Source organism: Ochotona curzoniae, unplaced genomic scaffold (genome assembly GCF_017591425.1).
Source record: "Ochotona curzoniae isolate NIBS_2020 unplaced genomic scaffold, NIBS_Ocur_1.0 scaffold_461, whole genome shotgun sequence".
Lineage (NCBI taxonomy): Eukaryota > Metazoa > Chordata > Mammalia > Lagomorpha > Ochotonidae > Ochotona > Ochotona curzoniae.
The window spans coordinates 7252123-7273294 of NW_024467120.1; the positions used below are offsets into that span (position 1 = coordinate 7252123).

The 21172-nt window shown below is 39.0% G+C and overlaps 1 protein-coding gene across 1 annotated transcript in view; it reads left to right on the forward strand.

The window, feature by feature from the left end:
• CDKAL1 (CDK5 regulatory subunit associated protein 1 like 1) overlaps positions 1–21172 on the forward strand; it is a 640980-nt gene that overhangs the window by 176074 nt on the left and 443734 nt on the right. Inside the window, exon 6 of the mRNA XM_040967680.1 lies at positions 12692–12740. Within this exon, the coding sequence (XP_040823614.1) occupies positions 12692–12740 (49 nt within the window). The remainder of the gene's footprint in view (positions 1–12691; positions 12741–21172) is intronic.

Sequence of the window (21172 nt, forward strand, 5' to 3'; positions counted from 1 at the left end):
AAGTTAAAAATACAGTGGAACAAATTGAAAGTGGAATGGAGAGTTTCCAAAATTGAACGAAGGAGGCAGAAGAAAGAATCTCAGAATTGGAAGATATTTCCTGTCACCGGGGGAAAGAAACAAAAAGCTGGAAGCAGAGCTGGATCAGGCCAGAAAAAGTATTCAAGAACTGAGACACTGCTAAAAGGCCAAATATAAGAGTTAGGGGAGTCCCAAAAGGAGCAGAAAGATAACCTGGGCTTACAAATGCATATAGGGAAATTTTCCCTTTTTATTTCATTAATCTAGAGAAAGAATTGGGAGACAACATCCAGGAGGGGCACAGAACTCCCAACAGGGTTAACCAAGAGCTATTGTCACCACAACACATGATAATCAAGCTCTCTTTAATTGAACATAAGGAAAAGGTTCTTACACGTTTACAGGAATGTTTACAAAACTGCATATTTCGTGTAGATGTTTTGTGCTAACAGCAAGAACGGCAGTTGAACTTGGTGTTGATTTATTGGACTTTATATTGTATCTCTGGAAATCTTGCAAATTAATAACACCGGTTGAAATATTTTACAACATGGAGTTGGCAGGAGAATGTATAATTTCTTATTAAAAAATGTGGGAGACAGATTTTATGTTCCAGCTGTGAGTCCTGCTGGGAAGTGGACATTCCCTTTGGAGAGCTGAACAGAAATGCGCTTTAACGCAGCTGTCTCCTTAACAACTGTCACTCCCAGATTGTTCTGCAGTGATTTAAACAGCTTTTCCGGCAGATTGCTCTAATGCTGAAAAGTTATGGCACAGTGGTTGCTTCAAATGTGAGCCATTGAGTATCTTGAGTATTCAAAATGATTTGAGGAAGACGTGAATCTGGACATATTTCTGTTATATACCATGTACAAACAGTTGCACTAAGTCACACAGTGTCTCTAACAATGGCCTGGTTCTGGGAAAGCATTCTGTTTGCATTTCTTTACAGCTCCTGTTTTCCCTTGTTTGACCTTTTGTGATCTGAAAAGTAGTAGGAAAGCGGTAACATTTACATTGAACACCCCCTTCCTGCCTTTCCCTTGCTCGGCCTCATGCTTTTCTTTATTAGGGTCCCTTCTGTCTAGTGTGCACGTGTGTGCTTTTCATCCATTGACGTATTACAGTGCAGGGCAACGTAGTGCTTAAGACTGAGGGGCTGGATGGTGCATGCTTGCACCCTACATTGCCAGTTCGTGGCTGATTCACGTTGTGCAACTGGCTCAGCTTCTTTGTACCTTAGCTTTTGTAAAATATGTTAAGTAGTGATAATGGTAGAACCTGACCAGGTTGGGAAGAGTGACATCAGTTAATACATGTAATGTACTTAGCGTGCTGCCTGGCATATGGTGTGCTCTGTTGGTTATTATGGCTTTCTCCTGGATTCACTTAATGGTAGAATCAACTTTGAGAGCGACTTTGTGCCTGGAACGAAACTATCTGGTGGAGATACTGAGCTGATCAAGACATGTCTTTCTGCTAATGACTGTGAAATCTGATGAGAGGCACAGAATGGCATTGAACGCATGGTTATGGGCACAGAGAGGGCTGTTCGCTCCTTGACTTGCTTTCAAGGGTGAGCAGTGGTTTGCGGAGTGGAGAAAGGAGGAAGGCTTTCATGCAATCTCATCTCAAATCCTTGAATACGCTGGGATCCCATATGGGCATTGGTTCTAGTCCCGGCGGCCCTGCTTCCCATCCAGTTCCTTGCCTGTGCCCTGGGCAAGCAGTTGAGGATGGCCCAAAGCCTTGGGACTCTGTACCTGCATGGGAGACCCGGAAGAAGCTCCTGGCTCCTGGCCTCAGATTGGTTCAGCTCCAGCCGTTGTAGCCACTTGGGCAGTGAACCATCAGATGGAAAATCTTCCTGTCTCTCCTCCTCTCTTTATTTGCTTTTCCAATAAAAATAACAAACAAATGTTTAAAAAAAAAAAAAAAACTAAGGGCCTGTGTGCATTTGGGCACCTGGAAAGGAGAAGGATCACCAAGAAGCAGTGGAAGAGGCAGTCTGGAGGAGGAGGAGGAGGAATGGCCTGAGGCGTTCAGATGAGTGATACCACAGTTGTGAGGATGTAGGAACGAGGTTCTCCCTCAAGGAAATGAGGTCAGGATTGATAGGAGTGTGTGGAAGCTTTGAGGGGCGGGTGGGGTAGGTCATAACTGCATGGAAAGAGGAAGGCAATAGTAGCATAATACAGTGATGGACACTCTGTGCGCTCTATTTGTTGTGTATATTGATATTAATCATTTTAAAGAATTTATTTGAAAGATAATTAGAGAACGAGGGATAGAAAAACACACACATGGACACATTCACAGAAAATACTTCCATCTACATGTTCACTTCGAAAATGGCTGGAAGGGCTGGGCCAGGCCAGGAGTTTCGTGTGTGTGTGTGTGTGTGTGTGTGTGTGTGTGTGTGTGTGTGTGTGTGTGTGTGTGTGTGTGTGTGTGTGTGTGTGTCTGACTGAGATCCTGTGTGTGTGTGTGTGTGTGTGTGTGTGTGTGTGTGTGTGTGTGTGTGTGTGTGTGTCTTGACTGAGATCCAAGCATCCGAGACATCTCTTGCTGCCTTTCACAGTGAGCAGAATTGGGAGCAGTGTTAGATGTTGAACCCCAGGGCCCAGGGCCCTGTGCAGTAGCCTAGTGGCTAAAGTTCCCACTTTCTACATGCTGGGATGCCATATGGGTGCTAGTTCATGTCCTGGCTCCATTTACTTCAGTTCCCTGTTTGTGGCCTGGGAAAACAAGATGGTTGGTCCAAAACCTTGGGACCCAGAGGAGGATCCTGGCTCCTACTCCAGGCTTCAGATCAGTTCATCTCCATCGTTGTGACCACTTGGGGAGTGAAACAGCAGATGGAAAGTCTTTCTCTGTCTCTCCTTCTCTCTGTAAATCTGGCTTTCCAATAACAATTTTTTTTTTTTTTTAAAGTTGAACTCCAGCTATGGACGCGTATGTTCCTTGAAGTGTCTTGATGGGCTTGCCTACTTGTTTCCCCTAGATTTGTATATTAAATATGCAAGTGTATTTATTAAATCTACTTGAGGCTTGCAACATGATGTTTTGGGATATATGAAGGTATCAAAATGGTTACTGTACTAAAGCATACTAATGCATTTATCTCACATAGTTACTTCAGGTGACAAGAACAGCTGCATGTACTTACCATATGTTCCCAGCACAGCACCGTTTCACTAACTGTGGTCCTATGCATCGTTCATCTCATTTTTTGTCACGTATTTGCTGAACGTTGTTTCCTTTCCCCTACATCTTCTCTTCCTGCCAACACTATTTTAGTCTTTCCCTATATATTCGATCTTAACAAAATATGATTGACCACTTAAGTGAGGGCATACTATAATTTCCCCATTTATTACTATTTAATGATACAATTCCATAGACTCTGGGATTTCCCTGGATCCTTCCTCAAAGTCCCTATCCCCACACACTGGTTTCCGCTGTAATTATTATAGCATAGTTCTTCGTGAAGTTATAAGTCCATCATTGCAGACATGGACAATGGCAGAGTGTGCAGCATCCTATTGTCAAGATACAGTAAACAGTTTCATTGGGAGTCCATCTTTGGAGGTAGAGATGCATAGTGCATTGTATCTTCACATTTGGACTTGACAGTCTGCATTACACAGTTACTATACAACCCCTTAAATGAAAAACCACAATACAAAATCAAGAACAGGGTTAATACAACATTCAGGGTTAATACAAATGGGTGGTAATTTGGTTCTGTCGTTTTAGCAATGGGTTGTTCATTGATTTAGTCTTCTGTTTTACTGGGATATTCTTCTCATTTGCCTATGGTTTTGGTGGCTGCTATTCCTTTTTTTCTGTCAAGAGAATATCTTTAAGTATCATTTGTATGACAGATCTGGAAGAAGCATATTGTCTTTAACTTTTCTTTGCAGTGGAAGAATTCTATTTCATTTTCAAAGACAAAAGAGCTTTGATGTGAATATTATTGTAGGCTGACAGTTTTTTCCTTTTAGCATCTGGAATGTCTCTCCATTCTCTTCTCGCCTGTAGTTTCCTGTGAGGTCAGCTGTGAGTTGAATTGCCATTCCTCTATAGGTAAATTGATTTTTTTTTTTCACATGCACGTTTAAGGATCTTTTCCCTATGTTCAGTTCAAGAGAGCTTGGTTATCATTTGTTGTGGTGAAGATCTCTTTTTTCCAATGCTAATGGGAATCCTGTGCCCCTCCTGGATGTTATTTCTCAATTCTTTCTCCATATTAGGTAAGTTTCCCCTGATTATTTCATTAAATGCTTTTTAAACCCAGCTTCTCTTTTTGTGGCTTCTGGAACTCACATAACTGTTATATTTGACCTTTTAATAGTGTCTTTCAAGTCTTCAGTAATTTTTTTTTAGCTTGACCCAGCTCTGCTTCCAGCTTTTTGTTTCTCCATTGTGATAAGAAATATCTCCCAATTCTGAGTTTTTTTCTTCTGCCTCCTTCCTTCTGTTATTGAGAATTGTCACTGAATTTTTAATTTGCTCTATTTTATCATTCACTTCCAGTAATTCTGCTTGATTTTGTTCAGTGTTACTATTTCCTGTGTGACGTTTTCCTTAAATTCTTTGAATGCCTGCTTTACATGCTTCTCATAGTTGGTAAGAAGCTTTATAGAGTTTTCTGAACTCTGAATCCCCCTTTTCTCATTTTATTCCTCAGTTAACTCTGAGGTTGGCAAAGACTTTTGCTCCTTTGCAGAGGAGTCTTCAATAATATTCATTGGGCCTCTTGTCTCTTCTTTTGCTCATGGTTGTGTACTTCTATTTGTTGTTGTTTAGATTTATTTATTTTTATTGGAATATCAGATACAGAGAGGAGAGACAGAGAGGAAGATCTTCCATCTGCTGATTCACTCCTCAAGTGGCCGCAACAACCAGAGCTGTACCGATCCGAAATTAGGAGCCCAGAGCCTCCTCTTGATCTCCCACATACCGGTGCTGGGTCCCAAAATTTTGGGCCGTCTTGGACTGTTTTCCCAAGGCACAAGCAGGGAGCTGGATGAGAAGCTGGGCCAATGGGATTAGATCTGGTGCATGCAAGCCAACAACCCTAGCCAGTAGGCTACTGCTCAAGGCCCTTTTAATTCTCCATTTTTAACATGAAATTGAGTTTGAATGTAGATCTATTCAGTTTGATAAACTCATTATAGTAGTTGAAGAATTTCAATATTGATTTTTATTTAAAATATTGTATATATTTTTAACGATTAATTTATATAATTGAAAGAGTTAGAGATGTTCCGTTTGCTGGTTTATGCCCTGAATGACTGAAATGGCTGGGGCTAGGCCAGGTTGATGCCTTTGGTCTGGAACTCCATCTGAGTCTCCAGTCTAAATTGGAAATCGAGCAGCCAGGACTGAGACTGGAATTTATCATGAAATGCCTGCATTGTACGAAGCAGCTTATTTCACTGTGCCACTATACTGATCCCCCTTTTTAAAAGTTACGTTTTTAAATTTTATTTCTTTTATTATTTTATGATACAGGCCCATAGATCATGGGATTTCCCTTACCCTCTCCCCAATTCCCTCCTCCCTCGTTGAATTTCCCCATATCATTACTATAATATAGTTCTTCATACACTCATATGTCCATCATTGTGGGAATGGACAGTGACAGAGTCCAACATCCTATTGTCAAGATAGTTTCATTGGGAGTCCATCTTTGTTTTGGAAGTAGAGATGCATACTGCTTTGTATCCTCACATCTGGACCCTTTTATGTGCAAAGTGTAGTGGAATACGTAGATTTACTGCAATTCCTATCAAAATTACTGGAATTTTTTCATAAACAATTCTGATATTGCATGGAATTATGAAAGTTCCCCACTGAACCAAGAGTTGAGCAAGAGCATCATTTCATTTATTTCTGCTTTCAAATTACATTATGAACACTATGTTAACACAAATGCATAGGTTAGGCCCGGCCCAGTAGCCTGATAACTTAAGTCCTCGCCTTGTATGTGCCAGGATCCCAGACGGGCATTGGTTCATAGTCTAGCTGCTCCAGTTTCTATCTAACGCCATGCTTGTGGCCTGGGAAAGCAATTGAGGATGGCTTAAAGCCTTTGGACCCTGGATCTGCATGTGAGACCCACAAGAAGCTCCTGGCTCTTATCTTCGGATCAGCTCATCTACAGTCATTGCAGCTCTTTGGGGAGTGAACCAGTGGATGGAAGATCTTTCTCTCCTTCTTTCTATGAACCAACTTTCCCATAAGAATTTAATTTTTTTTTAAAACCAAAACCAAAGACATAGTCCAGTGGAGCAGAATGGATAACTCCAAAATAGGCTCAAACATTTATTGTAAACTGATTTTCTGCTGGATTTCCAAGAAGACACAGTGGCAAAATAACTTTAGCAATTGGCAGTGGAGGAGAAGTGTTGGTAGAGGGCAGCATTGTGACTCAGTAGGTTAAATTGTCATTGTCCAGTTTCTTGTGATGCTTCTACCCACGTAGGAGACGTGGAGTTCTGGGCTGCTGAATTCCTGGTCCAACCCTATTTTTTGCAGACCTTTGTGCAAGGAACCAGGTGATGGAAGATTGATCACTCTAACATTCTGCTTTTAAGTAGTGAAAAAATAGGTAAACATTTGAGAGATTAAAGTGGTGGTAGGAAAATCTGATATTCATGTGCCGCAAACAAAGAGGATCCTTGCCTTGCATCTTTTCATGGCTTTTTGTTGTTGTTGTTATTGTTCTTTTTCCTTTGGTGGTCAGTGGAGTTATCATGTAGTTTTGCTTTGGTCTGATATTTCTTATAATGGAATAACAAATTGCTGTTTTAAAGTTTCTGTATATTATATAATGTATTGATCTGTATTTATGTCCAAACAATTTGAGGGTGTTGGGATAAAATCCTTGACAGATTCATGCAGCCATAAAGAGTCATACATAGTAATGTAAAAATGTGAATAAAATGCAGTCTTTAGAAATTTTCAGTATTACGTTAGGCAGTGTTAAAAGTTCTTTTTGTTCAATGTCTTTAGTAAATAGAATAGCATCTAAATTGCATAGTGTGAGTTCTAAGATCTCATACAGTCTTCTCTGGTCATCTGCCCTTGTCTCCCACCCCTCAGTCTTAAATTCACTGAAATTTCTTTTTACTTAGCAGCCCAGTCTGCAGCATTTCTCTTCCTCTGTCCTTGTACTTGCTTTTTCCCATCCGGGTTCATGTGTGGTTAAGGTCCCTAGATTAATGCCGCCTGTTAAAAGATTTATCTCGGCCTCTATAGCAAATTCGCTCTCTGTACCTCCTGCCACTCCTAGATCTTATTTTCTTTATAGAGTCTGTAATGAAAAGAAATGGAAGATGTGCAGTTGTGTGTGTGTGTGTATCTGCTTATCCCAACTAGAATACAAAATACACTAATAAGAAACTCTATATTTTTCACCATTGTATAACCAGTACCTTGAATGGAATGCAGTGCATAATTGGTGCTTAATCAATATTTGTCAAGTGATTGCATTCATGCCAGCAGTTGTTTGGCAGGAATAGGTGCTGCTTAGTCTCTTGAAAGTCCAGGTGCATTTGGATAGTTGTCTGTGATTGTTCAGTAATGACCTCCACGTGCACAGGAAGAGGGAATTCAGTTTGCTGGACTACCACTCTGCCATTGTTGGCCATGGTGTGCTAAGGATAGTTGGCAAAATTCCAACTGGGTATCCTTGTACCTTAGTCCCCTCCTCCTTGAACGTAACAGCACTGTCTCCTGCCTTAGGGGCTTTGTGAAGATGAAAAGTGATCATGCACGTGCAAAGGCCTTGTTCAAACTCTTAGCTGCAACGTGTTATTCTTAGTCCTTCCTTACCTGGTGCTGGTGCGTGTAACATGCATCCTGCAGCAGACTCTTTGCAGGGTGCAGACTGCTTCTGGAGCAGACCAGCAAGGGTGCACCTTTGCTTGAGTCTTGCTGATAAGCGTTTGTGTGATCTGTTTGTGCCTTTTCCATTGTTTCTCTAACCAATTCTTGTGTATCGGATGGCTGTCTCCGCCTTTCCCTAACCCGTACATTTGGCTTGCTGGTAGTCATGTGTAACTGAATTCAGACTTGATGAAGGCTTCACCAGTCGTGACCACATGATGCTGACGAATACTGTGTTGGACAGCACGGTGGGCAAACACTTCCATCACTGTTGATAGGTCTGTTGACAGCACTGCTCCAAGCAATTAGCAGGTCTTAGAAGAACACTTTTTATTTGCTTTAGATGATGTTGTATAGACTTGTATCTTCAACATTTGTTTAGTTATAAATTTGGAGTAGCTTATAATAGCTGAGTAAAATATTTTTACGGACTACTTCTAAAAGTTCTGCAGCAGAATGACTCATTAATGTTATTTATGAGTTGTTTATTCACCAATCCCTTTCTTCATTATTGGGAACATATGGAGTCAGTAATAGAACATACTGCCTGCCTTTTTTCCTGGATATTTATAACTAAGCGTCTGAAGGACACAAGATACTGTTGTATTTACTTTATTTGAATTATATGCCAGAGAATAAGCTCTTGTGTATCCAGGGCTACAATTTATAGTATTAATTAGGAATGGCTTTCCTTTTTCTCCAGAGTGAATTTGTTGTAGTCTTCATCACTGTGTTTGGATTTTGAGTGTTCTCTTGTTGATTTGTTTTGCTTCTCTCTCAGCTTCCCATTTTGTACTTTTTTTTTCTAATTCCTAACTTTTTCCTCTTTCATTTCACCTGCTTGCCGGACACTTTCCTCTCTTTATTTAAAGAACAGAGTTGAAGATCGTCCATGTGGTGTTTTGCTGCCTTCAAGGTCTTCAATAGCCAGGGCAGAGCCAGCAGAAGGATGGGTCCTGAATTTGAGTGTTTCCTGTGGGTAGCAAGGACACAGTTACTGGAGCTGTCACCTGCTGCCTCCCAGAGTATGCATTGGCCGAAAGCTGGGGTTGGAATCCGTTAGTGCTGTTACCCAGCTACTGCACTTGGAGAACTCTGTGAGAGTCCTACCATTATTTTTTTATTCTGGATATCCCTTCTTTTTGTAGTTTTTCCATGTGATAGTTCTTCTGTTGTCCTTTTTAGTGGAAAAGCACCTAGTATTTGCTTTAAATCATTTAAGGAACATCTCTCCTGCTTATTTATGATTACTTTGAAAAATCCTGACATTTTTACTTATTTTCATCTACTGACTGATTTATGAGAGAGAATATGAATGAATGAATGGAGAAGGAAGGGTAGAAGGAAACAGAATGCCCTTTGCTTGGATGTCCACAGTGTGGGGGCATGGAGCCAAGGCCAGGAGCTGAAGCTCGAGTCAGGTCGCCTATGAGTGGAAGCTATGACTGCTGCCTCTCAGATGCCTTGGCAGGAAGTGGGAGTCCAGAGTGGGGAACTCTCCTAGGGGACATGTGTACCTATCTTCTAGAGCACACACCTGCCTCTTCTCACGTTTAGAAAGTTCCCGCAAGAGCCAACAACTCAGCATGTTTTTCTACTATGAGACAAATGTCTTCAAATTGACTAATATAATTCCAAAGCACCCTAAATTATAATATTTCCCAAATATTGATATTTTCATAAATCTATTTGTGCATATATTTTTCTGAAAAATAAGTTTTAAGCAGGTTTTATTTTACATCTTAATGCTTGTATGTTTTAAAAACCAGGCCATCGTATCATTAGTATGTAATCCGTGAAATCGGGAGGCTAACATTGATACCACCCAACAGGCCAGTCTATGGGCTGTATGCAGATTTCGTTTGTCTCAGTGATACTCCTAAGAGGAAAAGAAGGGCCCCACATTTGTAGTCAATTTCAGCAGTCAGACCTCTTTAGTCTGTTTTAATCTGTAACATTTCCTTCATTTTTCCTTGTCCCTCATGCAGCCATTTAACCAAGTTTTTCTCAGTAGTAACTGACTTACTGAGAAGGATGCATTTGCTCAGTGTTTTTAGTATATTAAGAGTTGTGTCCATTACCACAATCGGACAATATTCATCATTCCAAGAAGAAATCCAGTACTCCCTTGCATGTCCCTCCATCTCTTCCATCATCCAAAGACAACCACAAATCCAGGTTGTCTCCAGATTCTCCTGTGAGGATGTTTCATATCAATGCAAGCATATGATTGCTTTTCCTGTTTTTCTTTCAAATAGCATAGTCTTGTAGCATACTTCATTCCTTTTCAGCTTAATATTTAATTGGTTGGATATGCTTTATTGTGTGTATCTGTTTATCAGTGAATAGATATGATTTCCACCATTTGGCCTTGCTGAATAATGCTTTGGATATTGTATGATACAAGTATTTGCATGAATGTATAATCTTTACTTTTACATTTTATTTATTAATTATCACTGAATAATTATACTTATCTAAGTTATACTAGAATGGTAAATATACCATATATTTAATAAAATTTTGTTTAGCAATATTAATAAATGTTTCTTTTGTGTCTACCATTAACATTTTTGCATCCTATGATAAACATATTTAAGCATTTGAGGAACTGCCGGATTATTTTTGTGGTCTCTTGATGTCTCTTCCCTCCATCCTCCAATTTCTTCCTTCTTTCCCCCTTTCTTTACTTCCCTTCCCACGTTCAGACACTTCATTTCTCCTCCTTGTGTTTCCCTGCCTAACCTATTCTGTGAGTTACATGATTCCTGAAATGGATAGCTAACTTTTGTAGGCTTTTTCTAAGTTGTACACAAATTTCTGTGACATTTAATCATCTTGGTAATGTTAAACACTCAATAAATGACGAACACATGAATGATTGGATTAACAAATGTTGGATGGAACTGTTTTAGTACCAGAACTGCTGGTCCTTGAGGAAAATGACACCTACCCTTGGAGTCATTGAAAGAAACTCCTAGTCCCTAAATTAAAAGTGTCTCCATGCTGTCTGGCAATTTTTACATGTTCCCAGTCATTTTGTTGTCTTGTTCTCTGTAATAGGTAGTTTTGAGTGTTCATTCTGTTCTTTTTTCACAATATGCTCTCTCTTTGCCTACGAGTTTCTTACTTCATTGAGAAAAATTGAGGTCAATAATAGGAATTTGCTTAGCATTCGCCTGGACTAGCATGTAGTTCAATGTTTCTCTCCTAATTTTTCTTGTTTTAGCATACTTTGTCTTTCTATTCTGGGCTTCTTTTTCTACCTGACTTTCCTATGTGGTTCCATCCATCCTTCAGGATGGAATTTAATATCATAATAGGGGTCCTTACTTCATCTGTTTTTTCAATCACCAATTCTTCCATTTTGTTGCCATTTTCTCTCGGCATGGAAACTATTAAAAACAAAAGGTTCAGTGTCCTAGTCTAAATAAAGATGTGTGCATGCATCAGATGTCCTTTTCCTCTTTTCCTTTTACACAGCTTTTGTGTGTGTGTGTGAGTGGTCTCTGTTAGCTGTCTCAATTTTCCTATTTATGATTCATTACTGCATAGTTCGCTACTTCACCTATGCTTATTGACCTCCTTATTGTTCAATCAAGCATGCTCTTGTAGTTTGCATGTTACTTACTGTTCTGTGCCGTTTGACAAGGTTGACCACTCCCTTCCTTTTTATTTTACTTTGTTCAGTTCCTTAGTAACTGTTGCTGCCACTACTGTTACGCTGGGCTTGAGTGGTTGGAGGCAGAGGAGGGTTCCATTATGTTCTTGTCTTCCCTTTTCTCTTGTGAGACCTTGAGACTGAAGGAATGTTTTAAAGGCACTTGACAGTGTGTTTTTGAAAAAAATTATTTGAGTAGGAGAAACAGACGGACGAGGGAAAGTCTTATAAAACAGACTCATACATGAATAAGTCTTTAACACAGAGGAACACATCTCAGTTTCTGCCTTTCAAAATGAGTAGTTTATATATGGAGTTGCAATGAGGGTGATGAGTGATCTGAATTACTTCCTTTTTCTCATTCAGCTCTAACTTTTCCAGCAATATGTTTCTTCTACAGTAAATGAGTAACATTTACGGATATTCAGACAATTAACTTTGACTTGTTCTTACTTTCTTCCTCTAAAGCAGAGTATAATTATGAGCCAAGAAGTTACTCATTTTCCTTCTCTACTCTATGAGCTTTTCTTATCATTCGATCTCTCTTGTTTTCCCAGAGAGTATTCCTGGATCACTTGGTCAAATTATATGAACTTTCCTGTCTTCCCAGGTACCTTGGGAAATCTTTCTTGCAATCATATTGTTTAAGTTTTTATTCCATGTTCGGTCCTGAGCACATGGTGAAAATAATTGAAAGTTTTGAATGTTGAAAGAATGGAGTAGAATTTTGGAGAGATATCCTTAATACTAGCATGCTCCAGTGTGCTTGTCATTTTCCTTAAAGATCTGCATGAAGAAATAGGTATCAATCCAACTTAGGCTTATGTTTCCACATACGCTGAGTTTTTATTGCTAAGCTGTCCAGGTACTTTATTTAAATGCAGTGTATTTCCTTCATTTATCTTCAGAAAACAGGAAGGTAATAATTTCATACTTCATTGTAACCGAGAACATTAATACAGAGTTTTAAAATGATATCTCCAAGTGAGTGAATTACAGTAAACCTGCATTGATGTGCTCAGAAACTGTAACACTGAGTCAAGCAGGAAGATAAATACAAATAAATTCTTCTCTGTGTAATTGCTTATCTAACAGTGTTTTCCTTTCTAGGTTCAACAGATAGATCGTGTGGTAGAAGTTGTGGAGGAAACAATTAAAGGTAACTGTTAATGTGAGATAAGTAGGGAAATATGTTTCTCTGAGCTGTGTTATAAAAATATCACTAAGTTGACAGGTTCCAAGCATGTTTGTAAAGATTATTCCTTTACATATAAATTTATTGAAGTTCTTCTTAGGTTTCTACATTGCCAATGTAACATAAAATGAAGAAATCACATATTTCTTAGGCTTTTACATGACTAAGAGTCAGAAGATAATTTTTTTGGTCTTAAAATTTTTATGTATAATGGTTTTAGCTGTAATCTCAGTTGAAAAGACTAAATTGAATTAATAGAAGTAAAGATTGCTTTTTTTATCAGGTAATTAGATGCAGTTTTCCTTTTTTGAACGGTGCTTTTATTTTAAGTATTTGTAAACTAGTTTTCAATTGTTAGCAGATTGATTAGCAGAAAGAAATATTGGTATTATTGGATTAGTAAATGAATTGAGGTTTTTCCGTAAAATTTGTTATATTTTATGAACGAGAAGTTTGATATGGACAACATCTGCAAAATTGGAGTCATTACCACTGCACTTTCCCTGTTGCCTTGTTCTGCTACCACAGGGTTTGATTCATTAATTTTGGAATATTTTATTAGGTTTGCTGTTCACCAAGTGCGATAATGATCAGACTGTACTGAATTGTATTTCCAAAATGACATTTAAACATTTACAATGATACTAAGTTTACAAACTAAACTTCAGCTTCATCTTGGGGAATCTGAGTGTGAACATGTAGTATGGATTTAGCTAAGATTTCACAAGGCTTAAGTAGTTTAATCTTTATATTAGTACCATGGGGTAAAGATTCATACTCTGCTCATTTCGGGTACCTAGGTGCTAATGGATTGAATTGGGATTTGAGTCTGAGGAGTCTGGCTCCGAAGCCTGTGATTCACACAGTCCTGGGGTTTTCCTGTTTTCTCTCAATTGAGTCACTGTCTTAAAGTTTGTCTGATTGTGCTGTTTAAACAATGTTCCAAGATGCTTGAAGGTTCTATTGCTTTGTTCATCTTGTGTCTTGTGTACCAGACACACACTGAACACACAATAATTTAAAAGTACAGTGATCATCAGGATAACCTAGGAGAAAATCTAGATGACCTTCAGTATGGCAGTGACATCTTAGCTATAATGCCAGAGGTATAGTATGGGAAAGAAATAATTGGTCAAGTTGTATCTCATGAAAATTGAAAGCTTCTGATCCGCAAAATACGCTGTGAAGAGAATGGCAAAGGAAAACACAATATGAGAGTAAGTGTATATGGAAGTCACATGATAAACATATATAATACAAAATACAGTTAGAATTCTTAAATTTATCCAAGAAAATCAATGGCTGGTCAAAAAAAATGGGCAAAAGTTTAATACTTAACTAAGATATGCAGATGGCACATGAGCATGTTAAAAAAATGCTCACCATCAAAAGTCACAGTGAAATATAAAGTAAGCAGCAAAGATGTGCCACCCAGAGTACTGACAACACCAAATTCTGGTGAGAATTTCCTGGAACAACAAGAACCCTTGTTGATTGCTTCATGATGCCGCTACTTTTGAAGACAGGTTGGCAGTTTCTTAACAAAACTAGGCATAGTTGAAACATGTTAACCTAACAGTTGTGCCCCTTTACTTCTCACAATGAGTTGACAACTTAAATGTCCCCAAGGATAGTTGCCTATGGTATTTATAAAACTTTTATTCATGATTGGCAAAACTTAGACAACAAAGGTTTCTTTTTGTAAGTAGATGAGTCACTAATCTGTGACAAACCAGAAAATGGACTTGCATTCCGTGCTGAATAGAAAGAAGTCATTAACTCATGAAAAGACAAAGCCATAATTGAATCATAAGTGCAAATTAGAGAGGGGAGAGTGAAAGGGCTGTCCCATGGGACATTGTAGAAGGGGTTTCATGTTAGTTTTTCATGATTATAACACATATCAGTGAGAAACTACTTAGGAAAAAGGCAGTTTATTTGTCCTCATGGTTTCTGAGGTTCATAATTCAAGGTCAGTTTGTCCTATTAATGTGACATCAGATGATGGTGGGGATGGCAGAAGACAGGTAGAGTAGATCCTGTGATGAGCCAGAGGCAGAGACATGGAGAATAAGCTTCTGCACAGCTGTGTTGTCTTCTCTTTGTAAAGCAGCTGTGATCCCATCATGGGGCAGCCATAATTGAATCAAGCATCCACTCTTAATCCATTAACCATTAACATTAATCCATAAGCCCTCAACCTAAGACTTTAGGTACAAAGCCTTTAACACGTGGCCTTTGCAGGATGTACAAATTGATATTTGAACCATAGCAATTGAACTGAGGAGTAAAAGGATCAGTGACTGTACTAGCCTACACATCCACCAACAGTGAAGAATGGTACTTTTCTCCTTACATCCTCAACAGCAGGTGTTACTGAGTAAAAGTTTTTGTTTTCCTGATTTCCTTGCGGACTCATAGATCACACAGTGGCATCATTTGCTTCAGGAAGGTCTTTGATTTTCTTTCCATTTCTTTAGTGACACATGGTTCATTCAACAGCATATTATTTAACTTCATATTGTAAGTTTTCTATTTTTCTGATTTTTTTTCGGTTTTTGAAGGGAATGCATAGTAACTGTAGTAGAGCATATCATATACAGCCGTGAAGGCACAATGCAGTGTGCATCTCTGCTTTCAAATGAAAGAGATTCCCAATGAAACTGTTCAATGTGTTTTGACAATAGGATGCTGGGCTCTCGGCTATTGTCCATGCCTACAGTGTCAGGGTACACTTAAATAGCACAGTGATGAACTTATGACCAATTGTGAAGCACTATATTATTGTGATGGTATGGGGAAAGTCATGAGGCTATGGATTTGTCGGGAGAGGAAGTCCTGAAGCTTATGGAATTGTGTCATGGAGTAATAAACTAAATAAATTTTCTAAAAAGGGTCAGTGATTGCATTTATTTAAAGGATAGGCAGTGATGAATATATCACATATAGAAATAAAGGCAGTACAGAGGAAATCTTAGGAAAGTAGAGGTGCTGGCAACATGAACTGCCTGTGAGAAATTGCAGATGTTATGCCATGCAAGTGTTGGAAACTGTGGATGTCAATAAACCAGCGTCAGAGAGATCCTTGTTCCAGAGAGACCAACAGAATCCCAAATTGTGGACCAGGGTGCTCTCAAACCATGAGCCATAATAAACACCCTTCCTTTATAGAGTTGCAAGTATTTCTTACTGGTAAAATCTGACTAACACAGCCCTATTTGATACTGTAATCTGTAGAGGTGTGATGGAATCATAGAATGGATAATACCTACAGTGCTCTCCACTGTAAGCTGTGGGATCTGGGTGTTGATGATGTATCTGTGTAGACTCTGGTTCCATTTTAGGGCAGGATATTAATACTGGGGATGACAGTGGCACATAAAAATTCTCTACTTCTGTTCAATTTTATTACCTAATAGCTCTAAAAGTAAAATCAATAATTAACAGTGTGCTTAAGTGTTTGTCAAATGATTTGTAGAGATATATAATTTCTGTGGGAATACTAGGTGACCTGTCACTATTCCCTTCCCTCAGCTTGAGTTAGTCAGGGATGACTTTTCCCTGTTTGGTTTGGACTGCAGTGGATTTATTAGACTGCATCTTCTAGAATGAGTGGACAGCAAAGGCGAGCTAAGAGGAGGTTGATGGATATCTTCCTTCATTGATGGGTTTGATTCAGGCCTGTTAGTAATGTGGCAAGATTTTTAGTGAGGTAAGGAATAATTGTGATAGCCGCCTAGGTATCTTTAATTTGCACATTAGGAAGCAAAGAGATCTCTCATATCTGAGATCTCTTTCTCAGTGAACAGTTGGGACTGCCAGTCAGCTTCTGTTCATCACTTTCTGTTTTTACTGCCAGTATGTCCTTTCAACAGTCAGTGTCCGTTGTCACAGGACTTTTGTAGAAGTTAACCAATCGTGGTTGATTGTCTCTCACCAAGGTAATTTTCTGAGGTTCAGTTTTCTCATATTAGAATGGGGTGGATTAGTGGATGCGGTCTTTGAGTGCGAGGGTGACAGTTCTTTTGCATGTTTACCACCTGGCCTGCTGGAAGAGTCCAGGTGTTATATGCCATAGGACTCTGCTCTCTGAGTCTGTGCAGTTGCTATGACCTTGGGCGTTACATACTCACCTGCTTATATTTCCACTCGGTGCTTGGCGCCCAAGAAGTTAGCTTGCAGCTTCTTAGTATGATCTTGTCTTCTACTCACTCCGGTTGTTTTTGGCATGCTGTTCCATGACCTCCATTCTCTCACCTTTTGGTGCAGCCACCTGTACTGTTAGATGCCTGTTGTATATTTTCAACTTGGTTTTCACTCGTGTTTGAGTCATCTACAGAAGAAGAAAACTACAGTTTGTCCCTCCAGATCTGCTCTTCTACCTTGACCTACACCCATGAACCACTTGTGTGTGGTTTATAGCAGTAAGCCTGTTGCCACCTGGCATCCAATTGTATTTAGCCTGTTGGGATTTGGAGGTTATGTGAGCATGAACAAAAAAAATACATGGTATTTTCTAATGAGTATTGTTGATTAATTTTGGTATTTTTGGGCTTGATCTTAACACAGTAGTAAATCGATAATTCTTTGTTTTATCACTGAGTTCTCTAAAGAGAAATTAGAAGGTGAAAACCAGGTCATATTAGAGTTCAAAGATCAAAGGTTTAAGGTTTGGTTTTCAAAATTTCAGGTAACCTCGAGGGTGTGTGGTTTTGGTTTTTTTTTGTTTGTTTGTTTGTTTCTTTTTCTTTTTTCAAACACAGATGTTATGTTGCCGGGGAAGTAACTTATAATAGCCAAATTAAAAAGTTGATATCATGGAGTAATTTAACAGCTCAGGTATTGATAGATCAGAGATTCAAATTTTATTTTCTCTTGAATAGGTTTATTTGAGAATTTGCTTTGCTGGTTGTATTACGTCCTTTCTTTACTGACCCTGTGTGCTTATCATGGAACCCTAACGATGATACTAGTAGGGACATAATAAAAATACTTTGGCTATCTTAACAGTCAGCATCTATTGGTTGGTTTGTGTACTATTCCTTTTTTAAAAAAATTTATTTTTATTGGAAAGGCAGATATACAGAGAGGAAGAGAGACAGAGGAAGATCTTCTGTCCATTTATTCCCCAAGCGCCAGCAACGGCTAGGAGTTGAACCAGTCCAAAGGCAGGAGCCTCCTCTGGGTCTCGCATGCAGGTGCAGGGTCCCAAGGCTTTGGGCCGTCCTTGACTGCTTTTTCCCAGGCTACAAGCAGGGAGCTGGATTGGAAGTGGGGCCATCAGGATTAGAACAGGTGCCCATATGGGATTCCTTGCCTTGAATGCACCAGGCTTTAGCTGCTACACTATCATGCCGGGCCCTGTACTTTGTTTTTAATTCATGCATTTTCTTCAGTTTTGTAACACTGAGAAGTAGAAATATAGCTATTACTTCTTAAACGAGGAGAATAAATAGCAGTTTTGTTTACGTATGGGTTTGAAGGGAGAAAACTCACTTAGAGTCTCTGTTTAGGACATCAGCTGTTGATATGTTTTAGGTAGAAGTTCACAGATTTTAAGAAGAAATACTTCTACTCATGTCAACTCTACCACTAAGTAATACAGCACATTTTTATAGGGCAATAAAGAAATAGTAATTGAAATGTCTTTATAAAAGACGGCTTCCAATACATTCAGTGTTTATCGTAACTCTACAAATATAAGCATGCAGCTGTGTGATGCTCCAAGGCAAAAGGACGAGCTGTGTACTGTAGTGACGTCTGCCATTGGCAGTGTCACCTGATGAAAAAAAGTTAATATAAAGCAGTTTTCATGTATTTCATTGATAAAATTCTAAGAAACCATACTTCTTTCCCTTCTTCTTTCCCTCAAACTTACCTCCTGCTTTAATTTTTGCAGTATCTTTTTTTGTTACATCTATACAGTTTTTAAAAAACATTTATTTTTATTGCAAAGTTAGAAATACAGAGAGGAAGATCTTCTGTCCACTATTCAGTCCCCAAGCAGTCTCAGTGGCTGGAGCTGCTCAGATCTGAAGCTCAGAAGCCCAGAGCTCACGAGCCCAGAGCCTCTTCTAGGTATCCCGAGTGGGTGCAGGGTCCCAAGGCTTTGGGCCGTCCTTGACTGCTTTCCCAGGTCACTAGCAGGGAGCTGGATGGGAAGTGGGGCTGTTGGGACACATTATTGGCACCCATATTGGATCCTGGTGCATTCAAGGTGAGGACTTTAGACTGTAGGCCACTGTGCTGGGCCCCAAATATACTGTTTTAAAAGCATGATACGTTACACCTTGCGTTCCCTTCACTTCTGCTCCCTCCATCCTCCTTTGCTTATTTGGGTTTTTAATTTTTACATGGCATACTTTAATTTTCTTTAAAATGACCAGCTGGAAAAAACACTGTTCATCAAGCGTCTAGGCAAAGGGCTTTATACAGTAATCAAATCTCCAAACCCCAGTTTGGCCCATATAGTGTGTTTTGTATTTTGTATATGAGTTACCACACATCAGGGAAATCATACGATACTGATGCTTTGCAGACTGACTCTTCAACAACCCACACAGTTTCCTGATTGTGTGATGTGTGTTTAGAATATCTCTTGCATCCTTAAATTGTTGCACTGTATGAGTTTGTGACCCAGAGTCAAATTTGAGAGGTTACCACTAGAATGAGGTAGCCAGGCAAGGATTCTTGTGGTCCCCCAGCTGGATCCATCGCCGTCGTGAGCCACTGCTGGAGCTGAGAGTCACTTGGATGCTGTCTAGGTGCACATTGCTAAGTCTCGTTCCTATACCGTTCCGGATGCGCTACTAATCCTTCTTGCCCTTCTCGCATACTTGGGAAGTTATATCAAAATGCAAGTGACTTCCTAGGGATGACCTTGGATCTGCTTTATTTAACAAGCCATTCATAGACTTGAATATCATTATCAGTGCAACCATGTGTGACCTATTTCCTGTCTCTCCAGAGCTTTTAAATTGGATATGACTTTCACTTGTGTTGTGTGACATTTTTGACAACCTCCTTGCCTTTTGAGAAACGTCGTTAGCACTGTAGGTCGTGGTAAGAGTACACTTGAGTTCATGATGGCGGTAAATATCATGAACTTCAGTGTAGCTTTTTTAGCTTGTACCTCTTTGTATATATGAATTCCTGTATCTTCCACAGGATGCCGGACCATGGTGATTGTGCAGCTAAGAAGCAGTTAACCATGACTGGAAACTTAGTCCTCTGGTTCCATATTCCTTTTCTATTTTCTAAGCTGCTTACACTGAACTTGGGGAAGTGAGCAAGAAAATTTCATTTCTTAGACTCTTAGCTATTGCTTAAGATCACTACTTAATTCTTTTTTTGTAGTTCACATTCTGTCATCAATTTGATCCTTCTAATATCCTGTCTTTATTTTGACTTTTTTCTGCTTACCGTTTTCTTAGTTATAATTGCCAATTTATTTTTTGGAAACAGAAACCTTCCTAGTAAAATATTTTTTTTTTAGGAGTTAACATGGATTTGTTTAATTTGTTTAAAAAATTTTGCATGGAATATTTTGCTCATAGCTTACTGGGAATATTAGGATATGAGTAAATAAAAGTATAAAAGTATTAACTGCAAACAAGCAATCAAAAGATGACCTAGTCCACAAAACTTATTAAGACAATCTGCAGAGAAAACTGCCTTGTGTATTTTAAAGGTAATGTTTGAAGGATTTAGTATGAAACACACTTTATGCTTTTTTTTATTTTTTAGCTTTTCAATTGTTAGGTTAAAAGATTTCCCACATTTTTTAACAATGTGAATTGTGTTCTAAGTCTTAAGTGTTTAAGCCAGGCAGGTATTGCAAACATAAAAGTATTTTAATGTAGCTTTGTTCTTCAACATTTCATAACTATTTTTGTTATTAGGATTCAGTTTACAAAACACAACTTGATTAGTTTTTTTGCAAGAACTAAGAATTTCAGGCCACATAATTTCTGTTTCATAAATTACATTTTAGGTGCATTTTCTTCTTAGAGGTATGTGTTTTACCCTGCGGTTCCCTCATGAATAACTTTTGTTCAATAGAATCTGGTTTTAGTGATAGGCTTTTCACTAGATTGTTTTTAAGAAGCGGAACGTCAGTGGCAATGGGGAATTGCAGTGAATGCTGTGAAGCACGTGATCCTGGATTTGCATGCTCTGCTTGCCCAGCCTCCCTCCTGGAAACCTCTGCCTCTCCCTTAGCTGTTGGCCACACGCGCATGGGGTTCACCTTCCCTTTCCTAGCCCTGGAAACATCCCTCACAGGATCTGACAGTTCACTTCAGTTATTTCTTTGAGTCTGTTTCCTGAAAGAGCTTTAGTCTCTTCAGGACAGAAATGAAGGGCATGGCTAGGTTAGAATGGGTTGGGAAGGTGAT